The 27,725-nt window shown below is 41.9% G+C and overlaps 2 protein-coding genes and 1 long non-coding RNA gene across 3 annotated transcripts in view; 1 reads left to right on the top strand and 2 right to left on the bottom strand.

Annotated features, from left to right (window-relative positions):
• On the top strand, window positions 1–26,763 carry CLDN10 (claudin 10). The gene is made up of 5 exons (XM_049853441.1): window positions 1–288; window positions 7,246–7,407; window positions 7,496–7,577; window positions 25,264–25,374; window positions 26,415–26,763. The coding sequence occupies exons 1-5, from the start codon at window positions 69–71 to the stop codon at window positions 26,533–26,535; spliced, it is 696 nt and encodes a 231-aa protein (XP_049709398.1). The 5' UTR covers window positions 1–68; the 3' UTR covers window positions 26,536–26,763.
• LOC126058347 (uncharacterized) lies at window positions 22,807–26,712 on the bottom strand. Its single transcript, XR_007513193.1, has 3 exons — window positions 25,138–26,712; window positions 24,744–25,043; window positions 22,807–23,989 (listed from the first exon to the last, which is right to left on the bottom strand). It is a non-coding gene; the product is annotated as an uncharacterized LOC126058347 (long non-coding RNA).
• DZIP1 (DAZ interacting zinc finger protein 1) overlaps window positions 26,753–27,725 on the bottom strand; it is a 78,403-nt gene continuing 77,430 nt past the window's right edge. Inside the window, exon 21 of the transcript XR_007513192.1 lies at window positions 26,753–27,348. The gene's annotated coding sequence lies outside the window, so the exon portion shown is untranslated. The remainder of the gene's footprint in view (window positions 27,349–27,725) is intronic.

Here is a 27,725-nt window from a genome sequence, read left to right on the forward strand (position 1 = left end):
GCCGCCGAGCCGGGCGCGCGGGGGTCGCGGCGCCAAGTGGGTGTGCGAGTGCTGCTGCAGCCGGCGGCATGGCGAGCACGGCCTCGGAGATCATCGCCTTCATGGTCTCCATCTCCGGCTGGGTGCTGGTGTCCTCCACGCTGCCCACCGACTACTGGAAGGTGTCCACCATCGACGGCACGGTCATCACCACCGCCACCTATTGGGCCAACCTGTGGAAGACGTGCGTTACCGACTCCACGGGCGTCTCCAACTGCAAGGACTTCCCTTCCATGCTGGCGCTGGACGGTCTGCATCCCCTCGCCCCCGCACCCCGGCCCTCACACCTCCCTGACCAAACCACGGGGGCGCCCCCTTGGCCGGAGGGCGCGAGAGTGGGGATGCCCGGGCGCCCCCTCGACCCCACGGCCCCTGGCGGGACCCCCGCACAGACTCCGAGGCTCGGGCCCGTGCGCCCCCCAGGGCCGAGGAAGCTGGAGAGGGTCCCGGTGCCCGCCGCTCGCCGTCCCTGGACGGCTGCCTCACGGGGGTCCTGTCCAGGCCCGGGACCCTGGGAAAGGGTACACGCAGACAGACCCGGATAGGGTGACTTCCAGTCGTCGGGGGTGGGGGGGGAGCAGCCTTACTGTCCTGAGAGTTGAGGACATGGGCGTGGGACCCCGTTTCTTGGGGACTTGTCAGAACGACGCATCCACCAGACGCGGAATTCACGCCGTGAGGCTTTGTCTCCAACACCGTCCCCAAAAGAGCTCGGTTCTTATTAACGCCGTGTCATTGAAAGCCAGATGTACTTGCCTTGAAGTCCCTTTAGCCGTTTTGTTGGTTCTTTTAAAAGGAGGCAGGAAAAAAACTACAGAGTGCTCTCAACTCCCCCCACCTCCCCACACCCCGCCACCCAACACCACCTAAAAACATTTCTACACGTTTGTCTGGCTGGGCTTTAATACTTTCTCCAAGTTTTAGGAGAACAAACACCTCCTGGAAATCTATCTGGCCTACGCTGATGAAGTAGAAGGTAGACAATCTTGGAGAACAGGGATCATGTGCCCGGAATTGACCTATTATGTGCCCCTGTCTCTCCTGGTCTGCTCGCCGGGTCTCCGTGTCCTGTTGTATTTGTTCAGCTACATCGTTACTGTTGACCAGGCTTTATATTGTTTTGCATTATAGCAACAGGTAGATATTAACATTGAAAACGGGCCCATTTCGTTTCAAGAGGGTAGCTGTCTGCCAGGCCTCAGTGATTGCTCAAATTCTAGGCTTTCTTCTTCCAGGATTTTCCAGCAGACAACTAGATGGATCCTGGCAAACACTTTAAGAGGCATTGTTTACATTATTTTTAAGTTTGAGGTGTTTTCTTTGTCTTTTATGACTGCACTTGAAGTTTTTATTATTTACCTAGATGGGTAAATAAAAGACACAAGATTGGATTTCTCTAAAATGGTACATGTCATGAAATGCAAACTGTTGCTCAATGTGGTATTTGACGGAACCTCAGTGTAAGGGAATACGTGTCAGGTGTTAGAAGGATGACAACCGGTTTGGTTTGCCTCTGCTTGTGTAAAAGCGGCAGCCAAAACACTGTTTATCCCGTTGAACTAATGTTGAATTTCCTGAGCTCCGCAGAGCACACATCCAGACAGATGGCGTGAACAGGCAGGCTCTTGTTTCTGTGGCTTACATTCACGGATATACAATTAACAGTAACCGTCCTAGGAGTCTTCTTACGTTGTAGCTGTGCTGTTACCTGACACAGCGTGCCAGGGAGGTACACTTCCTTCTGTAGGACAGTTGGGCGACATGGGAGAAAAGAGACAAATAAATGCCCTGTAAAGATTATTGAGTAGAGATTAGTGACGTTTCCACCTTATGTTTGTGAGGTGAGAGGTGTCATGGTATTCTGGTTTTGAGGCAGGTGGGGTGGTGAGGAAGAAGTCTGACAAAGGCCTCCACAATCAAATTCAGATTTAGTTGGGAATGGGACAAAGAGTGGAGTATTGACATTTGTGTACAACTCGACCTGCAAAATGGCCTTCCTGTGTGTCCGTGTGTCTAGAAAATGACTTAAAAATACAAATGATAGTGCACTATTGTTCTGCAGTGTTTTTAAATTATTAACTTATCTTTCCAAGCCAGTACATACAGATCTAGCTAATTCTTTTTAACAGCTGCGTGGTATTCATCAGTCTGGACAAACTGGTTCATTGAACCATTTACCCATTGTTAGACATTGGACTCTTTCTAGGTCTTCTTTATGCACATAGGTATTTCTGTAGATACTAAGAAGTGGAATTGTCCAGGCAATAAAATATGCATTTTAATATTCAACCTATACTGCCAAACTACATTCCACCAACAGTGTATTAGGCCACCTGTTTCGCCACATTCTCACCAAGAAGTTTTCCCCACAATGTGATGGGTGACCAATACTATCTTATTACCGTTTTATTTGGCATTTCCCTGATTAGTTGTGATCTTGACCATCTTATCGTATATTTATTGACCATTTTTATCTTCTCTTTTGTGAATTGCCTGTCCACATCTTATGCCCAGGATTTCTGTTGTTTCTTATTGGTTTAAATGATTTTTTTTTTTTAAATTCTGGATATCAAGTTCTTGGTTTGTTACATGTATATATTGCAGTCTCAGGCCGTTGCTTTTCTTTTAACTTTATGGTGCCTTTTTTTCCATACAGAACTTTAAAATTTCTAATATAAATAAATATCTGTCTCTTCCTTGTTGACTTTGCCCTTTGTGGCTTACAAAGGCATTCTCTATCCTAATGTGATAAGCTTATTTTTCTGTATCTCCCAGAATAACATTTTTGAGAGCTAAGCCACAAAGCTACATTTTCCTGTGAAGGAGAGTTGATTTGCCCACCTACAAGTGGGGCTTCCCTGAGCAGGGCCCTCTTCCTGTCTACTCTCTGTATGTATTCCCAGGGCAGCCACATGTTTTGGGTGCTGGCTCTGAGGCAAGTCCTGCTGAAGGCACCCTGCCCATGAACTTCCTGACATGGCCTTTCAGGTGGCATGAGAAAGCTACTTTGCCGTGGGCAGTGGTGGCCACAGGCCTGAGCAGACCCTTGAACCCTTAAACCTGGCAGAAGCCCTAGACTGAGAAGAGAATCTGAGAGAGGGAAGGCTCATAGCTCTGGCCAGCCTATTCTTAGGTGGAAGGTGAAGCCTCTTGGATGCAGATGATGGGAGCATTATTCTGAATTTCCTATAGGAGGTCAATGCTCAGATTTCTTAGTGACAGAAGGGTATCATGGTCATCTCTGTTGTACCCATAAGGAAAATCAAACCTGGAGAAGCTAACTGTCTAGATTTAATGTCATTCCGTATTAAGAACCCAACTCTAATTCTATAAAGAGTTAATCTCAGTGTTATGGAAGGGACGGTTTGATGATATTTCTTACCACTCACCAGACACTTTGTTCATCTTCTTCATCCTTTGAAGTAGGTGCTGCTATCCCCATTTTACAGATGAGAAAACTGAGGTCCAGAGAGATTAAGTAATGCAATCAAAGGCACACAGCTGATAAATAGAAGAGCCAGGGCTGAAATCCAGAGTTCTTGCTCTTTGCCCCATATCACTTTTCTTCCAAAGGATTTGCAAAAAGTACACAAAGCTACTAGGTATAAGAAAATCATGTTCTTTTTCCCTTCTCGAATCCAACTAGCACATCTGCTTCTAGCAAATTGTCTCCACTAAGTGGATATTTTCTGCTAGTTTGAAATTTAAAACAAGGTACACGTACTTTGGAATAATACTTAACTGTTAAAGGACACCTTGAAGGTTTTTATCCCACAGAATTCATGGATTTAAAGTCACTCTTTTACTAATTGAAAATTTCATGGTTGAAAGAGTTGGTGATTTCTGCTTATTGCTAACCTGTGTTCCTTTCAAAGTACCGCTTGAACTTTAGCTGAGAATCATTTTCAGCCATGTTGTTTTTAGTATATGCCATCTATTTTTGTCAGTGGAAATGTTTGCCATTTCTCCTAAGAGACTTCACTATAAATTATACTTCAGAGACCTTCTAAGTGAATGCGTTCATGCTTCGGCACCTTAATGTGCTAATTAGCTAGTAAGGGTGTCAATAAATTAGACCTGTCAAAAATAATGGCCTCCTTGACTAGGTTTTTACTGCTACTTCCCTTGATGGTGTTACTTGAAATAAGTTTTACCCTTAGGAGCTGTTTAAAAGCAACGTTGTATAGGTCTGCCTTTCAAAAGAGAAACACCGAAGACACCTCGGGACCAAGTCTCTGGGTGTTTATAAGCACTACAAAAAAAAACTAGTAGCCCCTAATTTATAAACCTCAGACTTATAAACATCTTGATTTACATTTATGGCTGGCAGAGAGTTTATTCCCAGGAACCCCTATCCCCTGCTCTTTGCTCCCCATTTCAGCAAATCTGGAAAATGATTGACCATCTGAGGTAACTTCTCTTTTTACTTATAAAAAGCTAGCAAGCTATTACTGCTGTTCACACGATGAAGAGAGGTACCTTGCCCTTCCAATCAGTGTTCCGGTTGGTACCAAAGAAAGACATGACCACATCAGAACCTGCTCTCTCCATCTTTCCTCTCCGGCAGTGCCAAGAGACCAAAGCAGTTCCTGCTGCAGAAACGAGGGCTGAGAAAGGAGAACTGGGAGTGAGAAACTCACAGAAAAATGTTATGGGTGGTGGGTCAATAAAGTTTCAGGACTTCTATTATTTTACCAGTCATAGTAAGGATTCAATGGGCTGGCCTGGGATTCTAACCATCTGGGAACATGCATTCAGTGTTCTACGTGACCAGATTGTAGAACTTAACCTGCTGCATTTTCTGTTAATAAAGCTGGTAAGATATGTAAATGCAAATTATGTGGTTGTCGTTCGGTGCCGTCAAATCGGTTCCGATTCACAGCGACCCCTGTGTATAACAGAACAAAGCACTGCCTGGCCCTGTGCCACGCTCACAATCATTGTTATGCTTGGGCCCATTGTTGCAGCCACTGTGTCAGTCCATCTCGTTGAGGGTCTTCCTCTTTTCTGCTAACCCTCTACTTTACCAAGCATGATGCCCTTCTCCAGGGACTGATCCCTCCTGGTAACATGTCCAAAGCATGTGAGTCATAATCTCACCATTCTTGCTTCCAAGGAGCATTCTGGTTGTACTTCTTCCAAGACAAGTTTGTTCGTTCTTTTGGCAGTCCGTAGTGTATTTAATATTCTTCACCAACCACAACTCAAAGGTGTCAGTTCTTCTTCGGTCTTCCTTATTCATTGTTCAGCTATGATACAGGATAAAGCTTTCTAGGATAGTTTTATTTTTTGTATTGTACAGGCTTGTCCACCCCTCCTCCCTTTTTTTTTTGTTGTTGTTATTTTTGTTTGTTTGCTTAGTGATTGCAGTCAAAATCTGCTAAAAGACCTCAAAACCATAAATTAGAGTAAATCAAAAAATGATCAAACCACACTGCCCCAGTAGCTGAGGTTGCAAATGAAGAGCCAGTTTTATGGTTATCTGTAGACTCTTTTAATCTTGCAAGAGACTAACGGGTTCTTTGTCTCTCTGTGCCCCTGCCTGCTCTGGCTCCGGGACTTTAAGGTTGAAGCTGAAAATCGAGAGAGTTCAGTATTTGGCAGGAGAGACCCAGGTAGCCCTGCTGTGTGTTCATTGCCATCAGAATAAGCTCCCATTATCCTGTTTTGCTAAAAATAAGTTACTTCTGCTATTTAGCCTCACCGGCAGTGAAATTATTTTCTGTCTGGAAGTAGTTCACATTATAAAACAGAAGGCCATTGTAATTGCAGTCTGAATCGTGAGGGCCTGATGGTGCAGTGGTTAATGCCTCGGCTGCTAACCAAAAGGTCTGCAGTTTGAATCCACCAGCTGCTCCTTGGAAACCCTGTGGAGCAGTTCTGCTCTGTCCTACGGGGTCACTATGAGTCAGAATCGACTCCACAGCAGTGGGTTTGGTTTTTTTTTTTTTTTTAAGTTTGTTAAAATTGAGTAGAGCATCTCCCCTTTACTCCTGAAAATGGATCCCGTGAATAGGGATAAAGCTTTAAATAACCATTCTAAGACCATGGTCCTCATACATTTGGGAAATAAATGCCAATAGGTGATCTCTCACCCGTATTTCTTTGGGCAAGGATCAAGATTTTACTGTAGGCTTTGCCTGAACACGAATAAGAGATACGTAGTGTGTCTCAGCATGTAGAATCCTCTCTAGTTAAACTGAAAAGTTGAATTCCAAAGGCAAACCTGATGTGTTTGTCTATGGTCATTTGCTTAACAAATATTGATTTACACCTAGTAAGTATGTATACCTAATATTGGTCTACTATCGATATTTCTGACTGAAATATGACAGTGTTTCAGACTGAAATGAAAGAATTTAGAAGGTAAAAGTTTATTAGCTTAAACTCTATTAATTAGAAATTCGTTAGTGTTTGGACAAAATCGGGGCTGAAGTCCACTATTAGCCGGGCTCTGCAAATAAAAATATGTGGCTAAGAAAGTGAATGGTGAAAACAACTGTATAGGAGGAATAATCCAACAAACAGGATGCCCTTTGAAAGCATCCATTTATGTGCAAACAGTTGATGTAATAATTATAAGTTATTCTCCTATTAAACAATGCTTTTTTAAACCCAGATTTGTTTTATGTGTCCTGAAAATGTCGTTAAGATATTTCATGATTTAGACTCCCAAGATGATATTTCAGTTGGTTGCATGTATAAGCTTTCACTAATGTTGGAAGGTTTGACCCTTTGGGAGAGTTGCTGCCCAATTATAAATTTTATAATTTTATAAAGTTCAAAACCATTAAACTGTCTATGTAAAAGGCCCGATGTGTGGAGGAGTTAGAGGGTTGTGATAGTGGCAGATATTTCTCACAGTGAGAGGCACGGTGACATGGACTTCGTGTCAGATCTGGGATAGAATCCATTTCTGCCCCTTGCCAACTCCCCTCTGGCATATCATGTAACCTGTGTGCCTCAGTTTCCTCGTCAGTGAAAATGGGATTGTAGCACTCAGCGATCTATCTTAGGGATCACACACAGGCCATGTTTAAAAGTGGGTGGTATAGAAATAAGGCACTCAATCTGGGTAGATGAACTTGCTTTTGGTGATATTTTTAGGAAAGAGAACAATCCTTAAGAATGATGATATAAAATGAGGATTTACCCCTGGACAGACTGTGTTTTATGTTAACGAGAAATGACCTACTCTAATTGCAGGCTACATCCAGGCATGCAGAGGCCTCATGATTGCTGCTGTCAGCCTGGGCTTTTTTGGTTCCATATTTGCTCTGTTTGGAATGAAGTGTACCAAAGTTGGAGGCTCAGATAAAGCCAAAGCTAAAATTGCTTGTTTGGCTGGAATTGTATTCATACTGTCAGGTAAATAATAACTTTCTTCCAAACAAGATACTTTATGATATTAATGAACAAATACTAACAGTAGTAATTTCCTTCTGGTGCTTTTTAGGGCTGTGCTCAATGACCGGCTGTTCCCTGTATGCAAACAAAATTACAACGGAATTCTTTGATCCTCTCTTTGTTGAGCAAAAGTAAGCACTTTTCTTAGTCTGTGTGTTTGCAGCTCATAGGAAATGTATATAAATTCATATTCTAAATTAAGATCCATGAATTTCCTATATGGCACATGAAAGTAAAACATTGTGATAAATGATATTTAATGATAGAATTCAGGATTTAAAATATCTTGTGATACCTTGACAAAAGATGCACTTAAATACTTCATTTTACATGGTGTCTTTTTTTTTGGAGTTTTTGTTTTCAACAGCTTTAATGACATATAATCACATACTGCACAAGTCACCCATTTAGAGTGTGTAATCCACTGGCTTTTAGTAAATTAACAGAGTTGGTTAACTATCATCATAGTTAATTTTAGAACATTTTCATCACTTCAAAAAGAAATCCCATATCCTATAGCTATGTTGTCATTAGGTGCCATTGAGGCAGCTGCAACTCAGCGACCCTACGTACATACGATAGAACGAAACACTACCTGGTCCTGCACCATCCGCACAGTTGTTGCTATGTTTAAGCCCATCGTTAAAGCCACTGTGTTAATCCATCTCATTGAAGGGCTTCCTCTTTTTCTCTGACCCTCCATCAAGCATGATGTTCTTCTATAGGGACTGGTCCCTTCTAATAACATTTCCAAAATATGTGAGATGAAGTTTTGCCATCCTCACTTATAAGGAGCATTCTGGCTGTACTTCTTGCAAGAAAAATTTTTTCTATCAGTCCATGGTTTATTCATTATTCTTCCCCAACGCCATAATTCAACAGAATCAATTCTTCTTCAGTCTTCCTTATTCATTGTCCAGCTTTTGCATACATATGAGACAATTGAAAATAACATGGCTTGAGTCAGGTGCAGCTTAGTCGTCAAAGTGACATCTTTGCTTTTTAACATTTCAGAGAGGTCTTTTGTAGCAGATTTGCCCAATGCAATATGTCATTTGATTTGACTGCTGTTTCCATGGGTGTTGATTGTGGATCCAAGTAAAATGAAATCCTTGAGGACTTCAGTCGTTTCTCTATTTGTCATGATGTTTATTGATCCATTTGTGAGGATTTTTGTTTTCTTTCCATCCCTCTAGCCCCAAGCAGCCACTAAATTACTTTTGGTCTCTATAGATTTCCATGTTCAGGACATTTCATATGAATGGGATCATATTATACGTGGACTTTTATGACTGGCTTCTTTCACTTAGCATGATGTTTTCAATGTTCATTCGTGTCATAGCATGTATCAGTACTTAATTACTGTTTTATTGCCAAATAACATTGCATCGTACGGCTGTATCACATTTTATTTATCCCTTTGTCAGTTGATGAACATTTGGGTTATTTCCACTATTTGTGTTACATAACATCTTGCCTCTAAATAGCTCAAGACATAGGGTTTATAACTATAAATTTTATCCACTGAACATCATAAAATTGCAGTCAACTAGAGGAAAAGTGTAAGACAGGAAAGAAAGAATGATGGGATGTGATGTTAGAAAATTAAAAGCTTGGCTTGATTATTGACCCTTCAAAATGATGTTGGCCAGATGCCAGTCTCTGGGCCAAGTTTTCTTAACTGGCCTTTCATATTTGCTCTATTAACTACTTCCTTAACAAGGTTTTTAAAAAATGCTCTAGGAACATGGCCCAGATACAACTTTCTGAGCTGCAGATGAATGCTTTGGAGCTGACAGATCCGTTTGTTTGTTTGTTTTTAAAACTATGGGCTGTTACTCTTTATAGTTTCCCTAGGCTTATTTCTTTGGGTTGGAAAACCCCGGGGAAACCAAATCAGAAATAATGTCTGTATCAAATATTTTGTCTTACATGAGAACATACCCACATGCCTCTCTGGAAAGCCACATGGTTATATGCATGTCCTGCTGTCAACCAGGCTAGTAACTCTCAGATTTCAGATCAAATATTATAGAATTTAAAAAAAAGAAGTAACTCCTAAAATAATTGATCAGGTGTGTACTACTTTCTGGTGGATTCAGGAAACTTCAGAACCGTAAGTTTGCAATTCTGTCTTTGATATATGTTATGTATAATTAGTAAATGTTTATGAAGCTTCTTTTTACTCTAACACATGGGGTCACCATGAGTCAGTTGACTTTATGGCAACAGGTTTTTAAAAAACATATGTAATGAAAATAATAGCTGACGTGTGTTAAGCTTCTCCCATGTACCAGGCACTTCTTTCAGAGCATTGTAAATATTATTTTTATTTAATTCTTCCAGACCTTTTTAAAGATGAGGAAAGAGGCCCAGGAATATGTCCAAGGGAACAAAACAAGTGGGGTGACTAAACTGTGATACAAACTGGGTTGTCTAACTCTAGGATCCTTGCTGTGGAACACATGGTTTATAGTCTTCTAATTCGTCGTTTTTGTGACAGTATATTTCATATCCTGTTCATCAAAGGGATTTCTTAGGTGCATTTTAAAAGGAGTTGTTATCCAGAGAGTTTATTAAGTTGGATACAAAAACAACTGTCTTGGGCCCCAATCTAAATTTTGCTGTCTTGACTATGTTAGAAAAATGTGTCCTGAAGTATACATTTTCTCCTAATTGATTTTTGATAATGCGATTTGAACAGGTGTACATGGCACCAAACGTTGAAATGAAAACTGAGGCTGTACTTCTAAAGATTAGGAACCAAGTCTCTAGATATTTAGTTGAAACTTTAATTTTTATTTCAGGGTTAGATACAGAACAAAACCTTATTTGTTATGGTTTATTGGTGTTGCTAACTTTTCTGGATTATCTTTTCTACGTCACTGTTTATATTTTTCTGGCAGTTATTAAAGATGTCTTTGTCAGCATTTTGAAAATCATCTGAAGCTTTCCTCAAAAGGTCACAGTGTGTGTGTGTACACACAGTAACTTAAATCGGTCCTTTGTGTGAATTTCTTTCTGCTTGTTATATGCTTGGTCACCTAGTTTAGTTTAGTAACATTCGAGTTTCTTATTCCCCTTTCAGATTTTGATTAAACTCAGTCCAGTAATTATGTACAATGATAGGTTGTTCTCTTTTCCAGATTCTTAAGTGTTCCATTGAACTATCCCATTCCCACTATTAGCCTCCCAGCCTTTCTCTTTCTGTCTGCCTGCTCTGTCTGTCTGTATACTCTGATCTGTATAACAGACACAGTAACAGTACCCATCTCACGGAGTTGCCATGAGAGTTGAGGGAGTGTGTGGGTATATATGCTTAGAACTGATTGGCACAGAGCAAGCACCTTGTATTAGCTATGGACTGACTGTTTTTCCATTGTGTGTAGTACACCTACTCCTCATTTATCTTACTGTCTCTTTATCTGAATTTTGCATTTATGACAATAATAAAAAATCTACTATCCAACTATTTTGCACATTAATGATGTGTGTTGGGCAGTAATGAACCCCGAGGTGTGAGGGAAGAGAACCACTGGCTGTGATGGCTATGTGTCAACTTGGTTTGGCCGTTATATAATGATGTAATGATTATGTAATGATGTAATTTGGCAGTTATATTATGATGTAGTCATCCTCCATTTTGTGACCTGATATAGCCATTCCTCATTTTCTCATAACCCTGATTTTCACAAAACAACCTGGTCCTAGAACCTACCATGTCAATAAGTGAGGAGTTGGGTGTATTTAAAATGTGGCTTGTCCTTATAGATTTCTTTATTAGTTCTTTTCTGCAATGACTTAAACATGTGACATCTACAATTTTCCAATTACCTTATGTAATTAAAAACACAAGGGCTATATGTTATGAAAACAGCATTATTTACAAATTGGCAATATTTACAAATAATGGGTTCTACATACCAAGGCCTTATAGAAAATATAGACTTTATAGAGAATCTGCATGTAGAGAACTTGTTAGCTCCTTGAGATAGGGTCTTTCTCCTACTCATCTCTGGGTTCCCTGCAGTGCCTTGTACAAAGAAAGGCCCTTGATGACTTGAATCAAACCCAGATGGATCAAGGAATTACCACAGCCTGAGAATTATTAATACAATCAGGTTCTAATTACCTACAATGATAGCAAAGAGGCATAAAAATGACATAGGACATCTACAGGAATTCACAGGCTTCATTTAAATAAAAATGGTTTCTATAAAAACCAGTTAAGTAGACTAACTTGACTTCAGCTGTTTTCCCTTTATCAACACGTTCTAGTAAAGGAGATGAAAATTAGGACAATCAATAAACTACAAATTGATTAACACAATATAAACTGGTTTCATAGGTCATCAGTAGGTAGGTAGGTAGATGCCACCAAAAAAAAAAAAAACCGTTCCCATTGAGTCGATTCCGACTCATAGCGACCCTTTGGGACAGAGTAGAACTGCCCCATAGGGTTACCAAGGAGCACCTGGTGGATTCAAACTACTGACCTTTTGGTTAGCAGCCAAGCTCTTAACTACTGCGCCACCAGGGCCCTGCAGATGCCACCAAGCTGCCTCAAACCCATGGCAACCTTATGTACAACAGAATGAAGTGCTGTCTGGTCCTGCATCATCCTCATGATAGACAGCATGTTTGAGTCCATTATTGCAGCCATCGTTCCAATCCACCTCACCAAGGGTCTCCCTAGCCTTTGTTGGCCCTTCACTTCACCAAAGCTGATGTCCTCATCTAGCTATTGATCACACCTGATGACCTGTCCAAAGCAAGTGAGTCAGACAGTGAGTGTTCTGTTGTAATCCATGAAGTTTTCATTGGCCAGTTTTTGGAAGTAGGTCACCAGGCCTTTCTTTCAAATTCGTCTTAGTCTGGAAGCTCCACCGAAGCTAGTCCACCAGGGGTGATCCTTCCTGCTGGTACTTGAAATACTGGTGACCTAGCTTCCAGCATCATAGCAACATCATCAACAGAATCCCAACTGCATTTTTGCTATGTGCGAGGAACTCAATAAGAGTTTCATTCGTGAGGAAAACGAAGTAGCTCCTAGTGTCTAGCTGGAGCAAAGATTGTAGCGGGAACACCACAGACAGTGTTGCGCTCTCAGACAGTATTGCGCTCTCTGTTCGGTGGCTGTTCTCAAACTCTTCCTTCCCCGCCGTGGACCTGGGAAGATTTTTTTCCTCCAAGCCAATAGGACAGAGTCGGATGTTTAAAGAGTTCCATCTGACTGTGTTTGTGCCCTGCCTTTTGCCCCACTTTCTCCTTGTGTTTTGCTTCCTTGTGTTCATTCAGGTTACCATGATGTTGTAGACTCCGGTACGTGCTCATCCACAGCCTCAAAAACTATTTCTCAACTCTTCCCTTTAGGCCATTTTAAATCAACTTCCTCCTTTTGATGAAAAGAAAACCTACCAAAAAAAAAAAAAAAACTACCGTCCTGCAAACTTCTGGTAACAGAAGCATCCCTTAGTATGATTCACCATCCCAGGGTGTTGAAATTACATACACTAATCCCACCATTGCTTTGTTGTCCAAACCACTAACTTCCTGAATGTCTTGCTTTGTTTACTCAACCTGTTCCAAGTTAGAATTGACTGACATAAAGAAACCTCTTTTCAAATCACACAGACTTATAGCACTGAGCTGGTAATTGCGGAAACAGGACAGTGTGATATTAGGTTTATTCTTTTTCAGTCTATAAGATTTATCATTACATCATTTGCTTCAGGTATTCTGACGTTTGGGTCTTTTTGTCCTCTAAGCTTTTCTATTTTCAGAGTTTTGAAAATTATGTAACTATTCTTCTGTAGCACTCTTCATTCGTGGCAGATATTTTGTTTCTACTTTAGGGTTTAATCTTTGCTTAGGTAAAATCTTTTCACCATTGCGGCTATTTGTTGTTGTGTGCTGTCGAGTCCATTCCGATTCCTAGTGACCCTATATGACAGAGTAGAACTGCCCCGTAGGGTTTCTTAGGCTGAAACCTTTACCCAGCAGATCAATAGGTCTTTTCTCCTGCAGGGCTGCTGGGTGGGTTCGAACTCACGACCTCCAGGGCTCTTTATGGCTATTTAGCAGTTAGAAATAAACAGCTGTCTACTTTGAGATAAATGTTCTCATTCTTTTTGACTGCTAAGTTAAATGAACAATAGACGATTAAAGATGTAAATTTTTAGATTAAACAAAATTTCCTGGCTGAGGTTGAAAAAAGAACAGCGATCTCACTAGGTGGGTCACCTCACCAAGATTATTTGACTTTTCTGTTCTCTCCTTGGAGCCCTGGTGGCGCAGTGGTTAAGTGATACGGCTGCTAACCAAATGTTGGCAGTTCGAATCCCTCAGCAGCCACTCCTTGGAAACCCTATGGGGCAGGCTCCTCTATCCTATAGGGTCACTGTGGGTTGGAATTGACTTGATGGCAACGGTTTTGGTTCTCTCCTTATTATAATTTAATAAATTATGGATATTTGTTTAAGCTTACTCTATTCATGAAAACTTATGAATGAATTAATGTTGGTAAAGAGCTCGTAGACTGTTGGGTAGGAGATTCCATGTCAGTGGCAAGTGTTTAGAACAAAACACAATTCAACTTTACATGTTAAGAAAGTATTATTCTGTGACATCGGTTTGTTCAGACCCCACATCAGCTCTGATGTTACCCTGACTCAAAAATCTGCTTGGAAACCAAGTGGTTGGCAGCTGTATTTTGTTCTTACTGACTAGCACATAGAGTCATTTTCCTGCCCGTCTGCCATGCTGTTTGGTAGCTCAGCTTGTACTTGCTACTTCTGTCATCATCTCCCTGGGTGGTTAACCTGATGCTGTCGAGTCAGTTCTGACTCATGGCCACCCGATGTGTGTCAGAGTAGAACTGTACTCCACAGGGTTTTTGATGGTTGATTTTTTAGAAATAGATCACCATGCCCTTCTTCTGAGGCACTTCTGGGTGGACTCAGACCTCCAGCCTTTTAGTTAGCAGCTAAGCATATTAAACGTTTGCACTTTACTACCCAGGGAATCCACTGGGTGGTTAGCACTTGCTTTTTGGTCTGTCTCCTAAGCCAGACGTGCCTATCTTGAAGCAGAGACCCTGTTGCTGTGGAGTGGATTCTGACTCATACCAACACTATAGGACAGAGTAGAACTGCCCCATAGGGTTTCCAAGGAGTGCCTGGTGGATTCAAACTGCAGACTTTTTGGTTAGCAGCCATAGCACTTAACCACTGTGCCACCATGGCTCCAAGTTTACCCATAGAGAAATGTATATTGAAATGTTGGAGACCTAGTGTTGTCGTGGTTTTGTTAGGTGCCGTCAAGTCGGTTCCGACTCATAGAGACCCTATGTACAAGAGAACGAAACACCGCCGGTCCTGTGCCATCCTCACAATCATTGCTGTTTGACTCCATTGTTGCAGCCACTGTGTCAATCCATCTCGTTGAAGGTCTTCCTCTTTTGCTGACCCTCTACTTCACAAGCTAGCATTTGAAATACTGGTGGCATTGCTTCCAGCATCACAGCAACACACAAGCCACCACCGTAAGACGCACTGACCGATGAGTGGTGGTAGAGACCTAGCATGAAGGAAAACTGTTGTCAGACACTGGACTCTCAAGTAGAGGTCAGGCTCAAAAGGGACCTAGCGTGGAACTATTGAAAAGAAAGAAGGCTTGTGTGATTTCTTCTCTTCATTTCTGATTACTTCTGTTATGGCACTGGGTTAGAGATTTGAAATTGTTGTGTAGATTGGTACTCTTGAGACCCTTCACATGGGAACTTACACAATGTAAGTCTTCCCAACACCTGATTCTAGTCTAAAGTGTTTTTAGGTAGGTTGTTGAGGATTCTAGGAGACCCTGGGTGGCACAAACAGTAAGCGCTCGACTACTACCTGAAAGATTGGCAGTTCGAATCCATCCTCAGGTGCCTTGGAAGAAAGGCTTTGCGCTCTGCTTCCTAAAGGTCACAGCCTTGAAAACCCTGTGGAGTACAGTTCTACTCTATAGACATGGGGTCGCCATGAGACGGAATCGACTTGACAGCAACAGGTTTTTGGTTTGGTTGAGAGCTCTGAATAGAATGTAGGATACACTTTTTCATTGACCCAAGGTTTTTGTCTCAAAGCCGTCTGTATATTCTTTCCTCAACACAAAACATGTGCACACCCACATCCACGTGCACAGATTCTTGACCTATGCTTAGTAATACTGGCCATACCTGAAGTGTCTCAGGGCAGTATTTGCTGTTTTAGCGATTTACTTACCTGAAGCTCATACCTTTCTGCAGCGTCAGTGTATTCAGACTTCAAGTTTTCCATGTAAACATGTTACTGTACTTATGTATTATGTCTCAGAACATCATTTCTCACTTAAAATCAAGGCCAAGAAAACTCCCAATTAGCCACTCGAATGGAGATCAGGAGCCTTGGTGGCAAAGTGGTATAAGTGCTTGGCTGCTTACCAAAAGGTTGGTGGTTCGAACCCACCAGTCACTCTGTGGGAGAAAAATGTGACAGTCTGCTTCCGTAAAGATTTATAGTCTTGGAAACCCTGTGGGGCAGTTCTACTCTGTCCTACAGGGTCGCTATGAGTAGGAATCGACTCGACAGCAATGGGTTTGGTTGTTTTTGGAATGGAAGCCAATGGTATGGATGTTACTAAACAACAAATTTGTTTTTTAATCAAATTAGGCAATTTTAGGGACATTAAAATTCCATAATTTCTTTTAAATTATAATTTACTTTGGAGATTGCATAAATGGTTTGTGCTTGACTGCTAACCTAAGGGTTGGTGGGTCCTAGCCACCCAGTGGTACTGCGGAAGAAAAGGCCTGGCAATCTGCTTCTGTAAAGATTACAGCTAAGAAGATCCTGTGGAGCAGTTCTACTCTGTAACACATGGGGTTGCCATGAGGTGACTCAATGGCAACCAATAGCAATAGCATTATATTCAGTTCTATTGTGGATGATTTGTAAATTCCCATGAATTATTGGCAAGAATTTGAACTCACATGAAAGCAGTCTCTGATAACTTTAGACTGTGAGAATCTGCACATGAACTTAGAGAGGAATAGTTTGAAGGCTCAAAGCTTTAATGACAGGGTAGAAGAGTGGTTAAGGTGCAGACTTCAGAGTTACATCTCAGGTAACACCTGGCCCTGGCCACACTCCTCCATGACCTTAGATGAGGTGCAGGTATCTCCTCTGAATGTTAAGAGGATTAAATAAAATCATATCTATAAAGCACCACAGTGACACATGGTGGGTGATCAATAAATGTTACTTGTTATCAAAATATACAATTTATGAAATTCTGTACTACCTGTCTCAGGCTTGGTTCTCTAGAGAAGCAAAACCAGTGAAGCACGTACATACATATATACAGAGAGAGATTTATATCAAGGAAATGGCTCATGCAGTTGGAGAGGCTGGAAAGCTCCAAGTCCATGGGTTAGGCTGGAGGCTTTTCTGACTCACGTAGCTGTGGAGGCTGATGAATCCCAAGACCAGCAGGTAAGCTGCTAGCTCAAGTCTCAAGAACCAGAAGTCAGATGATGACGAGCTGGATGCAGGATCCAGAGTGAGAGCCTTGCTGGAACATCCATTTATATACTAGAGGCAGGCCACACCCCCAAGTAAACTCTCTTTCAGTTGATTGGCTGCTTATAGCAGATCTCATCATGGAGGTGATTACATCATTACATAACTGCCAAACTACATCATAACTGCCCAACCACTGAGGACCATGGGCCAGCCAAACTGACACAACCTTAACCATCACACTGCCCTAATGATAAACCACCCCCCAGCTGTCTATCAGTCTGTTGTACGGTGGTAGCTTGCATGTTGTTGTGACGCTGGAAGCTACACCACCAGTATTTCAAATACCAGCTGGGTCACCCATGGTGGACAGGTTTCGGTGGAGCTTCCAGACTATGACAGACTAACGAGAAAGACCTGGTGATCTACTTCTGAAAATTAGCCACTGAGAACCCTATAGATTAGAAGAGAGTAATGTCCAATGTAGTGTTACGATCATGAAGATGACACAGGACCGATCAGCATTTTGTTCTGTTGTAGTTGGGGTCACCATGAGTCAATGTGGACTCAACAGCAGCTAAAAACTACAACAATGATAAATCATAACACTGAAAGATAATGCATGTATGTCTGGTATGATCTGGACACAGGAAAGCAATTTAGAATTAGCACCAAAAAAAAAAACAAAAAAATCAGGACTTCACCTGGGTTTCCTAAATTTAAGAAGGTTCTTTATGTAAGTTGTTGTTGTGTGCTGTTGAGTCAGTTGTGACTAGTATGGAGCCTATAGGACAGAGTAGAGCTGCCCCATGGGGTTCCCAAGGCTGTAATCTTTTATGGACACAGACAGCCATATCTTTCACCTGTGGAACAGCTCGTGGGTTTGAACTGCCAGCCTTTCGGATAGCAGCTGAGTGCTTAACCACTACACCACCGGGACTTCGTCCCTTACATTTATAATTTAAATGATTTCATCCCACTTTAGCCACCATTTGGCAGAGCCCTGGTGGCGCAGTGGTTAAGAGCTCAGCTGCTAGTCAAAAGGTCGGCAGTTCGAATCCACCAGCTGCTCCTTGGAAACTCTTTGGGGCAGTTCTACTCTGTCCTATAGGGTAGGTGTGAGTCAGAATCGACTCTACAGCAACGAGGTGGTTTTGTTTTGTTTTTTTCAGGGTTTGCCACTATTTTGTACATCTCACGGGACGCCTTGGGTAGATGGCTATCTACTAGGCGCCGTGAGAGAACTGTTAGTAGGGGGAATGGTCCGCATTGCATAAGGAAACTAGACTATGTCAGCCTCCCAGGAGATTCTTGGGATTGGTGGGCCCTAACAGTCTACTTCTAGTAACCAGAACCCAAAAAGAAAACGGAGCATTTTGGGAAATATGTTTGTAGAAGATGCCTGTACAATACTTACTTAATATAAAATCCCTTTGTGCATTTATATAGACCTTGGATTATATGAGCCTATGCTTGAGGAGAATTTACTTTGGATAGTAATATCAATTGCCACCGAGTCAAATTCAATTCATGGTGATCCCACGTGTCTCAGAGTAGAACTGTGCGCCACTGGGTTTTCAGTGGCTGATTTTGTGGAAGCAGGTCACCTGGCCTTTCTTCAGAGATGCCTTTGGGTGGATTCAAACCTCCAACCTTCTTGTTAGACTTTCACCACCCAGAGTTATCTTTGAAAGAATGGCATACCAAAGAAATTCAAGTTTTAAAATGTTTAAATTAATAGCATATGAGTGTACCTTCTAGATTTTAAGGTTTTTTACACATCCAGTTTTAAGGTAACTGGAATATTTCTCATGGCTGGTAGCACTTGTGATTAAAATGAGTAGAATGGTATGCTTGAAAAGTACACTCTATTGGATGTCAAAAGACCTGGCGCAGTCAAGCTGCTCCAAGCCGTGTGACCTTCAGCAAGGTCACCTTTTCCGGGGGATCTTGAAAGGATGAGGTGGTTTGATTTGTTAAACAGTTTCTGTTCTGTTGTTTGAGGGGCTGCTCTTTCATTTTTAAGCTCCAGCATTCCTTGCTTTTAATTATAGCACTCACCTCTTTTTATGTCAGGTGAAAAGACAGCCTGAGGGGATTCGGAAAAAAATTCCATACCCTAGAGCTGTTGGGCCACTGAGAATTTAATGAGCCAGGGAGTGAGAAAACTTGCTTCTGAAATGACAACAAAAGTATGTTGTATTAAAAAAAAAAAGTATGTTGTATTTAAGAACTGATGTCCCCACAAAATAGCTTTATTCCTCATGGTCAAAACATAGCAGCAACTGAGATGTCCTTCAGTAGGCGAGTGGATAAACAAACTGTGGCACATCCATACAAAGAAGAAAGGAAATGAGCTGTTAAACTACTACCAGAAGGAACCTGAAGTGCATATTGCTAAGTGAAAGAAGCCAGCCTGCAAAGACTACATATGATTCCAACTACAGGACATTCTGGAACAGGCGAAACAATAGAGACAGTGGTTGCCAAAGGTTCGGGGGCAGAAGAGGGAAGGAGGGATGAGTAGGTGGAACACAGGACATTTTTAGGGCAGTGACACTGTTCTCCAGGAGACTGTCACGGTGGACATGTGACATCATGTGTTTGTGCAACACAAAGAGTGAGCCCTAATGTAAACTATGGACTTTAGTTAATTATAATGTATCTCAGTAGTCAAAAAACTATGTCATATTCATTTTGTTTTGTTTTGTTTTACATTAATATTTTACTTAGCTAAGATGTACATAAGAGGAAGTTGGAGTGATGGTTAGGGGCTTGGGGTTTGGAATCACACTCACGGGTTTTAAATCCTGGCTCTGCCATTTACTTAGCTGAGATGTGGGGCAGGTTGTTTATCTCCTTGAGCTTCAGTTTCGTCATTTGTAAAATGACTAGAGTAATGCCTATCTGTCAGGATTGTAATGAAGATTAAATAAGATGATGTATGCAAAAAAAAAAAAAAAATCAGCATACACACGAAAAAACATAGCACAGTGAGCCTACAGTCACAGTAGCTATTACCGTGGACATTCACTTGAACCACATCTGTATGTATTCTGGAGAACTATGGTAATGTTTACTTTGCAAAAACATACTCTTCTGACTCTGTTGTTACATTTCATCACACTGTATTATTATATGTATGCTGTCTGACGGTCCCCACTAGACTATAAGATGTGTGAGAACAGGGCTGTGTCTCTTTTGTCCACCCCAAAATACATCATTAGCACAATGCATGGATGTAACTTCTGTGACCGTGACCAGGGAAGGCCACCTCAGCTCCCCATGGATGGCAGACCAAGTCAGAACAGGGGCCTGGGTGCAAGAAAGATAAAACTGGGAGGTGAAAATGAGAGGTTTTCCTCAACCTATTCCCTTGGAATTTCTGTGAGGGTTACAGGGCTAAAATATGAGTGGGAGTATGAAATGCATCAAAATCAACATCACCAAGTATAGCAGAAAGAGCCCTGGTGGGGGTAGTAAGGTCCCCAGCGTGGTTCTAGCCTGACTCTGTCCACGTGAGCCACGGCCTAAAGCCTAGACACAGTGGGGCAGACGAGAGTGCCTTTACTCTACCAGTGACTTCACTGGTTTCTTCTTTAGGAAAATTTTAAGTGGTTAATCTGTGTTTCAACTTCTCTGTATAGAAGTAAATTTGTACCCTATTAATTTGTTTCTGGAGCCTGTTGGTGTTGTGGTTAGGCGTTTGGTTGCTAATCAAAATGTTGGCAGTTGGAATCCACCAGCCACTCCTTGGAAACCCTATGGGGCAGTTCTTTCATGTCCTTCAGGGTCACTATGAGTCGGAACTGACTCGACTGACATTCAGTTACTTAAATGGACTAAAGTAATACAGACAGCTTTTGATTAGTCCTGTCAACTGAGCAGAATATCTCTGAGACACTCTAAAACCAATGTGGTTTTGTTTTTTGGTAAATACATATGTAACAAAACATTTGCCGTTTCGACATTCTTCCCATGTACAGTTCTGTGAAATTACGTTCATCATGTTGTTCAACCATCACCACTCTCCGTTTCCCGACTTCTCCATCCTTCTTAACAGTAGCTTGGCCACCCCTAAGCAGTGGACCCCCTTTTCCTCTCCTTTCCGCCAGCCCCTGGTAACCACTAGTAAACGTCAGTCTTCATACACTTGCCTATTCTAGATGTTGCCTACGATTGGGATGGTACAATATTTGTCCTTTTCTTAACTGACTTATTTCGCTCAGCCAAAATAAATGTTTTAATCTGTAAAACAAAGTTTTGTCCACAACTTGATGGTTGTAGGTCTGCCTGGTATTATGTAGATTAATAGCTTTTCAGGATAATGAAGATATTCTGGTGATCTTAACAGCTCAAAAAGAAGACCACAGTCTGAGTGGGAAGGCTGGGATTTTTAAACTCACACCTCCTAGGTTCTAGTCTAGGGCCAGAAGGATATTGTTTACAAAAAAAAAAAGAGAACTCAACAGATAATCTGAAATTTGGATTACCTTGTGAGGTACTGAAGTCAGCTTCTCAGCAATATTAAAAATGAAGAAAGATTTCCGGAGACTGAGTTTCACAATTAGAGTCAAAGGAGGGGTGCCTCCAGAACAAATCTGAGTGGATATTATATTGCTGTCTCTCATTCTTGTCTTTCAATAATGTTGTTGTGTGCCATCAAGTTGATTCCGACTCTCAGCCACCCTATGTGACAGAGTAGAGCTGCCCCATAGGGTTTTCTAGGCTGTGACAGAGTAGAGCTGCCCCACAGGGTTTTCTAGGCTGTACTCTTTACAGAAGCAGATAGCCAGGTCTTTTCTCTCTTAGAGCCACTGGTGGGCTCCAACCGCAGGCCTTTCGGTTAACAGCTGAGCACTTAACCATTGCGCTACCAGGGCTCCTTCTTTCAATGATACAAGTCCGCTCCTGCCAGATGACACACACTGATAGGTGTGAGTTGAAGTCACTGTTGAGTAAGTCTGAGGTATGTGTCTTTCAACAGAAATGAAGAAAACTTTCTTGAAAGAAAGAAAATGAAATCACAAAATCCATAACATCCAAATTGTTTAAAATTATTGAGAAAGACAGGGTCTATTTTAAAGAGGTCAAGCAAATCGACTCTAAACGGTACTATTAAAGTTCGTCTCTGACAGAATTCATGACGGAACTCAAATGGAAGTGATATTTTCCATGGGCTAGAATCTATATTTGGCGCAGTGGTTAAAGCACTTGACTACTAACCGAAAGGTCAGTGGTTCAAAACCGCCAGCAGCTCCAAGGGAAAAAAAATGCAGCAGTCTGCTTCTGTAAAGATTTACAGCCTTGGAAACCCTGTGGGGTCGCTACCGGTTGGAATCAACCTGACAGCAGTGGGTTTGGTTTTGGTTTTAGAGTATTTAGTGACTTAAAATTAAAATACATAAGTAGGGATAAATAAACTGGTTTTTAATATGTCAAACTCAGGATTGTTAAATCCATTCAGAAGTTTTAGAATGGCTTAAATCAATGTAAAGACACAGTTCACAACATTGGGCCTGCCTGGGTAATTGATCCTTTTACTTGTAACATTTACGCAGGTGTTTCTATGCTCTTTAAATGAATTGACATAGTATAGAGCCATGGTTTATGATTTCTGTAAACTTCACCTTCAACTGACCGCTATTAATACTTAGAAACTTATTTCTAATCAACTGTACTACTTGACATTGGCATCCTATTTTAGTAAAACTAAGTATTTTAAGAAAAATCTCAACCCATTTCTTCAGGGCATATTTACACTAAGTAATGCTAAGAAGTAATACCGAAGTAGAAAAGTAGACAGACTAAACTCTAGGGGGAAAAAAAGACAAAAATTAAAAGCACCATAAAATTATAATTATCCTACAATAATGCCAAGAAGAAATTTTTGTACTAGTCATGCTCATTCCTTTAGTTGTCTTGCAGTCAAAGAATGAAAGTGACCCATCTGTAGTACATTCCAGATGTTTTAAAGAAGACAAACAATATGAACCTACAACCTGCCAGGGACTCTGTCTATTTTAAGTGCATAATTTTATTAAAACAGCATAAAAATGGCTGGCTGTGGAAATCCAGGCTATTCTTTTTAGATGTGTGGCATAATATTTAATTGTCGTTTCCTTCATAAAACTACTAGTTTAACACTCCATCTGATCGGCTCTTCTTCCTTTTTTTCACCTGTGCACTTCACCCTTCAGTCCTCTTTTGGGTTGGCTTTTAGTGCAAATTGCAGATGTTTTTTTTCCCCACTTATACCAACTGTGCTGTTTTTGTCGCTGCCTCTGACCAGAGCAGTTGGGGAAATTTCCCAGTTCCCAGAGGATAATCCGGGCTCTGGCGCAGGCGGTGGCGATTCCCTCTAGTTTTCCACTGCAGCTGTTCCTTGCCCTGTCCGTCCCCCGGAAGTCCCATAAAGGTACCACGAGAGCCAGGAGAGAAGGACTCACAGGACAGCCTTGTGTACATAACCCCACACCGAAGGCAAATGCAGGCGGTGAAATTGCCTCATAGCCGGATCTGAAAATGCAGGAGTGAGTGGACTATAACCCCCTGATCGTGCGCACACGTTGCTTCCTGCTCCACTAGAGAGAGGTCCGGGCCATGTCATTATATTGTCGCTGCTATGACTGGACCCACAGCGAAGCCTGCCCAGGCCAAGGACCACAGAGTCCAGAAGCAGCAATGCAGCACAGAGATGGGGAGTAGGCCAGGCTCAGGGCAAGCACAGGCAGCTCACGCCAGCTCTGCGAACAGCACGGAGTGGCCTTGATCCCCAAACCCGCCCGGTCCTGCACCTGGTTCCCTGTGGGCAGGGTGGGGAGGGAGCCCACCTTGGGCTTGGTCTTCCCCTTACCCCCACCTCTGACCTTTCTTCCCCATCTCAGTGTTATCTGCCAGATCAAAAGTGGATCCTTCATTCCATTCAGCTTCTGTCCTGCACTGAGAAGCATGGTGAGGTAGGGAATGGCATCTGTCAGCTTCTGCCTTGCAGTAGAGGTCTGTGAGCCAAAAAAGTCTGCGTCACTTCTTTTTAAACAATGTTCTTCATTGGGAAAAATCATGAGAACCCACACAATCCCTGTGATGGCACTGTACTTTTCTCATGCCTCATTTCTTTCTCTGGGGTGAATGCTCCTACCCTAAAAGGATTTCTTCCAGCCCTCACTGCAAACCCTATTTTGTGCTCAATAGCATTATGTTCCCCCTTTAATAGGATTTTTTACATTCTTCTCTGTATGGTGACCTCCCCAAGGGAGGGACCATCTCATTTATCTTTTCATCTGCTCCAGTGATCAGCAAAGTACTGAAGCCTGCCAGCAAGAAGTGCAAAATAGCAATCTGTTATTGTTAAATGGTAGCTATTCATTTCTCCAGTAGATTGTAGTAACAAGATGATGCCATATTTATCACTGATTCTTCATGGCACATTGCACAATGATCCACACTTCTAGTTGTATGCCATCAAGTTGATTCCAACTCATAGCGACCCTACTGGACAGAGTAGAACTGCCCTGTAGGATTTTCTAGGCTGTACTCTTTACAGAAGCAGATCACCAGGTCTTTTCTCCTTCAGAGCTGCTGGTGGATTGGAACCACTGACCTTGAGGCTAGCAGCTGAGCGCTTAACCATTGCACCAGCAGGGCTCCTAGATCCATACATAGCAGGTGAACACAATGGCAGCCTTCCCTTTTCTAACTACTGAAACCAAAACCCACTGCCGTCAGTTCCGACACTCAGCCTGAGTAATTTACCTTTTGGAAGACAGTAAGTGGACGGAGGATCCCTGGTGGTGCAGTGGTTAAGAGCTTGGCTGCTAACCAAAAGATCAGCAGTTCATATCCACCAGCTACTCCTTGGAAATCCTATGGGAAAGTTCTCCTCTGTCCTATAGGGTCACTATGAGTTGGAATCGACTCGATGGCCATGGGTAAGTGGATGGTAAGCTCCGTGAATTAGGGCGGGGCCCAGAGGAAAGATGCCAGATGAGTCCAGAGAACCTGGATATGATTCGGTTTTACCTCTGCTTTGGTTGCATGGGTCCTCTCGTTTTCCTTTCAGGATGTTGGGGAGAGAGAATAAAATTAATGGCTACAAAAACACTTTGAAAAAGTTTAAAAGCATTCTGTGGACACAAGGTGTTATTACTTCCTTTAGGAGTCCCAATAGCAAAAAGATGATGACCATTTGGTGATTGTTGTTGGTTAGTAGTATCAAATATTGTTTACTCCCCCAAATAAGCAGGCCATAACAGTCGTGTGCCACTTCCCGCAGGTATGAATTAGGAGCTGCTCTCTTCATCGGATGGGCGGGAGCCTCACTCTGCATAATTGGTGGGGTCATATTTTGCTTCTCGATATCTGACAACAACAACAAGACACCCAGGTATGGAAACAGGAAATACAGTGCCCTTCTAAATTATTATATATAGAACAAAGTATGCAGTTCATAAGATTCTTCGAACCCTCAAAACCCCGGAATTGGGAAGTGTTAGGAATGTCATTAATAAAAAGAAAAGAAAAAAAAAAAAAAGCTTATCATTATTAGGTTCTAAAGCTGGTTCTATGAGTAGAAACTTCATCTGAAAATCTGAATGATATTCTCCCAAAGATCAGTTGTGAGGGGTATGGGCCCTAAAAAAAGTTAACCACCAGAATCAGCGACTGCTTTAAAAACATGGGTCTAAAGATGAGGGTGTATTCTTCACTGTGGAGCCCCTCGGTGGTGAAATGCTCAACGTGTTCAGCTGCTAACCAGTAGGTTGGAGGTTTGAGTCTACCCAGAAGCAAGCACCTCAGAAGACCTGGCAAGCTACTTCCAAAAAACCAGCCATCGGAAGCCCTGTGGAGTACCATTCTACTCTGACTCACAAGGGGTCGCCGTGAGTCAGAATCTAGACAGGGTTTTTTTTTTTTTAATTCTTCACTATGGCCTCATTTCATATAGGTAGAAATTGCTAAGGAAGGCTACAAGTCCCCTAGGTTCCAGGAAGATGAGTTTCAAAAAACAGTTTGTAAAAGAATGACTGAACAAATGAATAAGCCAAGGGTTTCTGCTGCAGAGATTTTTGTCACTCAAACTAGAAACGACAATGAAATATTTCTTGGGCTGAGGGTAAGGAAGAAAGTTAACTAAAATCGGTAAGATTTAGATGTAGCTTATTCACAGAACTGGAAACTCTGGTGGCATAGTGGTTAAGAGCTAAGACTGCTAACCAGTTGGAATCTACTAGATGCTCCTTGGAAACCCTGTGGGGCAGTTCTACTCTGTGCTGTAGGGTCACTATGAGTCGGAATTGACTCAATGGCAACAGGTTTTGTTTTGTTTTGTTTTTTAATTTACAGAACTAGGGGAAGTGGGTGTCTTCCCCTTTTTGTTTGCCCCAAGTGTGGAGTATAATCTCCCAACTGTTTTTTGCCTTTCAGAATGGGATATACATACAACGGGGCCACGTCAGTCCTGTCTTCTCGGACAAAGTATCATGGCGGAGAAGATTTTAAAACCACAAACCCTTCAAAACAGTTTGATAAAAATGCCTATGTCTGATAGAGCAGCGCTGCAAGCTATACCTTGAGTTTGTTATTAAAAGTGAACTGTTCACAACATGATTCCATCAAGGTCCTCCTATAATTAACACTCAAACTATTTTTAAAATAGGAATTGGAAGAATTTGTTGATTGTGTGGATGTATATGTTCTTATATACTAATCATTTTTCTGTTGTGGCTTTCTATAAAAAAAATAAACGGGTTATTTACAGGATTTGTATATATTTTATACAGTTTTAGGGCATGTGAAGTATGTAGTACCGAAGTTTCAAGACGTATTGATAATATAGTAGCTTTCCTGCACATTCACACGTTGAAGTCTTTGTCCCACTTCTGTGTGTTGCTTTTCACTCATGTATTAAACAGAAGGTAGGCAAGGAGCAGAGTCTTGGCACAACATGAGGGCAACCTGAGACTGTTCCTCAAAAGGTGTTCAGGTTAAATGGACGTATTCCCGGGCTGCGTAGAGTCTACTTCTAGTTTCTTCCTCTCTGGTACGACTTTAAGTCCCTATGCTAAGTGCTGAAGAAAAGGGTCAGAAGACCAAGATGTTTTGCTCTTCTACCTTACACTGCCACCTTAAGTAACTGCTCCTGACAGAGAAAGCAACAGTCCTGAGGTAGAACTGACTCAGCTAGGGACACTGGGAATGATTGCCTTTGGAACCCACAAAAGGCATCTCGGGGTCCGTGTGGTACCTTCCTCACTCAGAACTGTTGGGCTGAGTTCCAGCATGTCTCTCAGGTCCTGTTCTGGAACTGAGTCATTGAGACATGCCATTCTTCCGGTCGTGGAACTTGCTCCAGTGATTTCTGAACAAAGAAAAAACGTATTCCTAGAGCCAGCCCTTTTAGACCATGTGCATAAAGCTAACAGTCGTCACAGTTAACACATCACCGTTCCAAACACTTTACACGCCTTAGCTTACTTAGTCTTCACAACCACCCTATGAAGTAAATATTCCTACTACCCTGAATTTACAGATGAGGAAATTAAAGCCAAGAGTTTGGGTTAACGTGCTACAATGAGTGACAAACCCACACTTTGAACTCAGGCACTTTTTAAAATACACAATTTCAAGCTCTGGCTAAGACTCGGTATCTGTGTTATCTCTTCATAAGAAACCAATATTAATCACAACGTGGGTGAATATCACATTTTTATGAAGCATCAAAAACTTAAAAGAAAA

The sequence above is a fragment of the Elephas maximus genome, chromosome 14, assembly GCF_024166365.1.
Source record: "Elephas maximus indicus isolate mEleMax1 chromosome 14, mEleMax1 primary haplotype, whole genome shotgun sequence".
Taxonomy (NCBI): domain Eukaryota; kingdom Metazoa; phylum Chordata; class Mammalia; order Proboscidea; family Elephantidae; genus Elephas; species Elephas maximus.